Source organism: Pelodiscus sinensis, chromosome 16 (genome assembly GCF_052426305.1).
Source record: "Pelodiscus sinensis isolate ZL-2025 chromosome 16, ASM5242630v1, whole genome shotgun sequence".
Classification (NCBI taxonomy): Eukaryota; Metazoa; Chordata; order Testudines; family Trionychidae; genus Pelodiscus; species Pelodiscus sinensis.
The window spans coordinates 16,745,578-16,751,577 of NC_143067.1; the positions used below are offsets into that span (position 1 = coordinate 16,745,578).

Below are 6,000 nucleotides of genomic sequence, written 5' to 3' on the forward strand. Positions count from 1 at the left end.
GTTTTACTCTGAATGGTGACTATAAAAAATGTAGCAGCTTTAATCAACACCGTCCTGTATCCCTTCTGCGATCCTCTCAGCTGCCTTAAGGAATACAAGTGCAATTGCCATTAATAGCAGGTTTATAGTGGTGCAGGTTGCCAACTTTTTACTTAAACAAAACCGAACACCCTTGTCCTGCCCCTCCTGTGAGGCCCTGCCCATGCCTTAGTCCTTCTCCAAGCCCTCCCGCACTTTCTCCCCCACCCTGTCGCTCGCTCTCCTCATCCTCATTCACTCATCATTTTTACTGGGCTGGCCTTGGGCCTGCTGGAGGGGGTGAGGTCTCTAGTTGGGGCTGTGGGTTGTGGGTGTCCTGAATGCAATGAAAGAGGTTTTTTGCAGCAGGCGGGAAGTGCTAGGAGGAAGAGGGTATGTACTATTTACTAGTACATATATATATCCCTACCTATGTGATTTCTACTCCAATGCATCTGATGAAGTGGTTTTTACCCACAAAACCGTATGCCCAAATAAATCCATTAGTCTTTAAGGGCCACAGAATTCCCTCTTGCTTTTGCCAATACAGACTAACACAGCTACCCCTCTGAGACTTAAGCACTATGGTTAGACTAGTCACTACAATAATGGAAAGCTTGTACTAATTATAGGAAACCATTTATAAAAAATAATATTACTTTTTTCTTGGATCACTTTCTCTGGTATTTACAGTTGTTCCTATAACACGTTATAGAGTAAAAAGCCCACATAGCCCAGCAGATTAGCCTAACCTAGTGATGACCACTCTTATGCTATGATTGAAAGTCTTAAGGGAAACAAATTTGAGCATTTGCTCTGGGCTACAGTGTTTGTAATAGGTGAATCAGCCTATTTGCTAATCCTGCTTTTTTCTGAGCTTGGCCTAAGAGGGGAATCCATGCTAGAAAAATGAGTACACGCATTACAGATCACCAAGCAATGATGCAGCTGCGCCAATGCTAAGCCACTATGATCAATGCCGTTCAGACATTTATACCCATTTTTTTATCTGAAGTTACATACAGTTGGAACAAATGATCGTACTAGTGATTACTGAGACTCTCTGCTTCTATTTCTTCTCTGTGGTGGTATAAGCAAACGGGCAACAAAACTGCCTCGTCCTTTCAAAGGTCCGGTATTCATGTGAGGTCAAAATGTTGGATAAAAATAGCCCGGGGGATTACAAGGCAGAGTGAGTTCAGGCAGCAGCCTTTCGCTACTACGCAGACAGGCTCAAATCTCACTGCTCACAAGTGAAAGACATTTGGACACGAGCCTGCACTGAGCACAGTGACACCCAACGTGGTGGAGCACAACCCCAAGTTTCTGATCAGTCTGTGAGATGATGTGGAGAATGGGCTGGAGAGGCTTGCACAGCATGTGCTTTCACAGCACAGGCCAAATTCTGTTCTATGCCTGTAAATTCAGGAGTGTATCGAAGGGCTACGCTGCAATACGCCAATACATTCGAGAGTGTAACTCAGGGAAGTCTTTGGGCCTACGAAACAAGTGAAGCCCTAGCTGGCCTTGTATATATCTCTGAAGCCATGATGCCAAATTCTGCCTTTGGATACACAAATGCAATTTCCAATGGGCCAAATTCAACACTAGGCCAGCTCTGCCACTGACTTCAATGGAAGTAGGTTAAGGGCCCTGGTATAAGCAGATGCAGACTTGCTAATTTAAATGGAAGTAGCCAGAAAATACGTGAGGGAAAAATTTAGGCTAGTGATATTAGACACTCACTTGTTTCAGCATTAATATATTCGCTTGCAAAAAAGGAAACCACAGAAGCAGAGTAAATATGAGCACTAACAACTACAGCATGCTATGTCATTTCTGGTGCCTTTTGTTTGAACATCTAACCCAATGCTGCAAAGAGAGGTTACATTTAAAAACCATTCCCTCTTTGCATTTCTTCCTAATGACTGTATTTGGCTAAAGAGAAATATATTATTAGTAAGAAAATTAAAGCACATGTATTAGAATTTAGCTTTCCTTTCCCCACAAACACACACATTTGGAGTACTCTATATTGAATCTCTGTAGCAGATTACAACCATTTAAAACTAAGCCTTTAAGAGAAGAATACCTACTTCACAGAAGCAGTAATTCTTCTGCCTGATCAAACATTCTAGGTCATCACTCTTTTCAAACAAAGCAATATGGTATATATTCTCTCTAGATCGATACTTGTATATATGTTTACACACACACACACACACACACACACACACACACACACACACATGCATTCACGCACACAAGAAACAGCCCTATCTGAACAAAAATACAAAGAACGGACCTAGCTAAATGAGTCCTTGGGATCACTGGAGAGGAGTTATGTAATCTTTTCAATTAAGCACACAGCTATAATTACTTTATCAAGCTGCATGAATATTTTACTGCGCTGTTTTCAGACTATGGGTATGCAGCACAATATTAAATATTCATCCATGGATTTAAATCATCTCCGCTTTTAACTGCATGTTTCTCTCTGCCCTTTTTCTCCAAAGGCATCTGACATAAACTTACTGAACTGCTGTGGGAGGGGGAAGGGTAGAGAGAAGGAACGAATGTGCTGAGTAGCTGAAACAGAGTGAAGACTGATGCACAGACAGAGGTCATTTCACAAAGGGCCTAATTTGTACAGGTCCTGAGCTGTCGTTTCTCTCTTGCTGGACTGGAGCAGCATCCCCGCTGCTGATGTAACACTCATACAGCCTAATTCTGATTTCATTAAAAAGGAGAGGGTGAAAAATAATACAGAACAGGGAGGGTGGAAATAGTGATAAATGCAGAGGAAGGGATGAAAAGGTGACATCAAGGGGGAATGGCGAGAGCTAGAGAAGCACTTACCCATAAACAGCCAGATGGAGCCACCAGACACTAGGAAGAAGGTGAGCATGCCTGCTGGATCCGGCTGCAGCATGGGCGGCCTGAGGAGACTGTGTGCAGAGTGAGGGGGGGCGGGGGGGAGACTGCAGCACGCTCACTGCAGAGATGGAGGCAGCAGCAGCAGTAGGAACTGGCCCACCCCGCCTGCTCCAAGTCACAGCATGCTTGTCAATTACTCCCACCGCATAGGATGATATTTTTAGCAACCCCCCCTTCCTCAGGGACTGCTAGCATCTTCTTAAAGGGGGCAACACATCTCACTTGGATAAGGCTCACTGATGTGCACACAAGCAATTCCCCTCCCCCTCCTGGAAATCCAGCAGAATAGGCAGCAAGAGGGAGTGGGAGGAGGAGAGAAGGATGGGAAGGGGAGAAACTTTATTTGGGGGTTTCTGATATTTTTAACTTGTATCCAAAGAATTGTCCCAGTATGGTGCCCTGCAGTAGGAAAACATCAGAATGTTCCCAGAGGCCCCAGTGGTCAGAGATGCTGAGCATGTAAACTCCACCTAAAGTCAATGGGAGCGGTAGGCACTCAGCACCTCTGGAAATGTTCACGTCTTCATCTGCAGCAAAGGATAATGCAAGAACACAGGGATTCTCCTGGTCTGTGTGAACACCTGGAGAAAGCAGACCGGGGTGTGTGTGTGTGTGTGTGTGTTAGTTATTACATCCTTTTCTGAACATGCTGGTCTCAGAAAATTAATCTCTCAGTTGTTGGGTATGAGAAGGGCTTTGTAGAAAGAGCAGAGGCAGAGACCATACTAGGGATGCTCTGGTGATGAAATCCCATGTGATGTTCCTTTGCCAATCAAAGTGTAGGAATTGATAGCAGTGACAATTACGTAAAATGTCCTGGATACACAGGGGATTCAACCTTTGATATAGCTGCATTGGGCAGTGATTTGTACCAGTGCAATGTATCCCTCTTTGAAACTGGGACAAACTGCACTGGGGCAAATCACGTCTTATACACAGCTTTGGCTGTTTATATTAGGGACTAGCACAAGTGCAGCTACGGCAGCTGTAACCAGTGTAGAATTCCCAATGTAAATAAAGGCTCATGATTTTTTGTATTGTTTTGTTTTGTTAAGGTGGAAGGAATGAGAGTAATAGGAGCTTCCCAGCAAGAGCAACTAATTCTCCTTACGTAATTCTTGCACTTCTAAAATAATGATAGAACTGCATGTTACTGAGGTTTTGGAACTGGGGGATGGCGTGCTCAGATCAAGCTGATATGGCCCCCCAGCATAGTGATGCTGCAGTGCTGGCATGCAAACTGCATCCTGCTTTATAGACTCAGAGCAGGGAGTGAGTACCAAGGCTGCAGGGGAAGCAGCTCCCCAAGAGGAGATCTGGAGCAGAGCTGCATGGGAACCAGATTTTTCATGGGGGCGTTTCACAGTTTTGAATTTTCTTTTATTCCAAAATGAAAAAACAATTTTTTAATTTCCTGTGAACAGAAATTTTATTGAAAACTTCCTTTCAGGTAGACTGAAATCTTTTGTTTGACAACCTCTAACCCTTTTGTTTCAATTATGACTTTTACATTTTTTCTATTTTATACTCTAAAATTACAAAAACAAATGAAACAAATGTTCATTATGAATGGGAGAATCAAAACACTTTCTCAGTTTTGGTTTCTAACCAAATTTGTGTTGAATGTGACACAGAGGAGAAAGTAAGGGGTGTACCCCGCAGCTCTGGCAAGAACTGGCTGAGCTGTGGCAAAAGCCAGCAGGGAGCTATTAAAAGAGCTGGAAGGGACCTGGGTTGCAATAGGACAGTACCTGCAAAAAATTTAAGTTCCTTTCACCCCTATGTGACACATTTTCGCAAAATGGCAACAACTCTCCCCAGTTATCTCTGTAAAGGCTTCATCACTTTGCCCAGAGGTTGGAAAATATTTTCTATGAGAGCTCATGGAGCAATGCAAAAATGACTCAGCACTTCCCTACATTTCAAAGTCAATGTTACCTGCCGCTTGCATGCTCATTGAGATCTCAAAACCTCACACTCTTTCTTCCTTCTCATTATTCGATCATATTAAAATCCTTCACGTCTCGGAGTCAGTCAGATCCATCACTCATCTCTGGAACGAACACAACCTACCTGCTCAGCGTCAACTGTAACCGCCAAAAGCTATATCTGTGTTCCAGTTGTGCTCATCACCAAACCATTCCAATTTCCTATTAATCTAAATCAGTTGACTTTGTACCCTCCCCCCTTAAACTACGCACTGACGTGGGTTACAAACCAAATGATTTTCAGGTTGTTTAGTAAGATACTAATTTTCCACCCTGTTGACTGTAAATGGAAAAAAACAACCCCTCACCAACTTGAAATTCAGCCCCCTCTCTAACCCTTGGGTGTGTTGTCTGCATGAGGTTCTCCTCTCTGTCTCCCAAGGAACTACTCTGCTAACCTCTCCCTTGAGCACCACTATAAGATGGAGGGGAAATCAGAGATGGGAACGGCTAAACTGTGCTTAAGGGGGATAGGCATTGCCTCTAATATGCTACTCCTTCTCTAAATTCTCCTCCAGTCTGTTCCATGACCAGATAACAGTTAAGGCAGATTATATCTGCACCGATCTCCTCTTCTACCCAACTTTCTAGCTGTCCTCACCTATCACTTGTCTGTGCAGTTGATGTAAACGACCACTCCTAATATTGTAATACTATGTGGTATCTCATCAGTTGAGTTCTATGGGTTAACCAGGAATATTACACAGAACATTCCATTCTGCTAAACTACCAGCACTGCTAGACCGAAGGCACCGAATGCATTACAATAACCCTCCATGTTATCACTCAGTCTCACCAAATAATCTCCTTGATGGGAGCTGGATACATACCTCCATTACACACGTCTGTAAAAAAAAAAATCCCCATTATTAAATTAACCTGTTTCCTGAATGCTCTTCCATTGCTCATCTTCTGGAGGAAAACGGCTAAACCCAGACTACAGTTCTTGTCTCTATTTATTTTAGGATACAATTAGCAGACTGCATTTCATAACTTAAAGCACTGCCAACATTTCGAATCAGAAGTCCAGGGATGTCACCCACTATGTAACATTTAA

At 43.2% G+C, this 6,000-nt stretch overlaps 1 protein-coding gene across 2 annotated transcripts in view; it reads right to left on the bottom strand.

Annotated features, from left to right (window-relative positions):
- ACSL6 (acyl-CoA synthetase long chain family member 6) overlaps window positions 1-2,982 on the bottom strand; it is a 115,668-nt gene extending 112,686 nt beyond the window's left edge. For both annotated transcript variants that reach the window (XM_006116076.5, XM_006116077.5), the window contains exon 1: window positions 2,878-2,982. In XM_006116076.5, coding sequence (XP_006116138.4) covers window positions 2,878-2,950 — 73 coding nt within the window. In that variant the 5' untranslated portion in view covers window positions 2,951-2,982. The remainder of the gene's footprint in view (window positions 1-2,877) is intronic.
- Window positions 2,983-6,000: the final 3,018 nt, after the last annotated feature.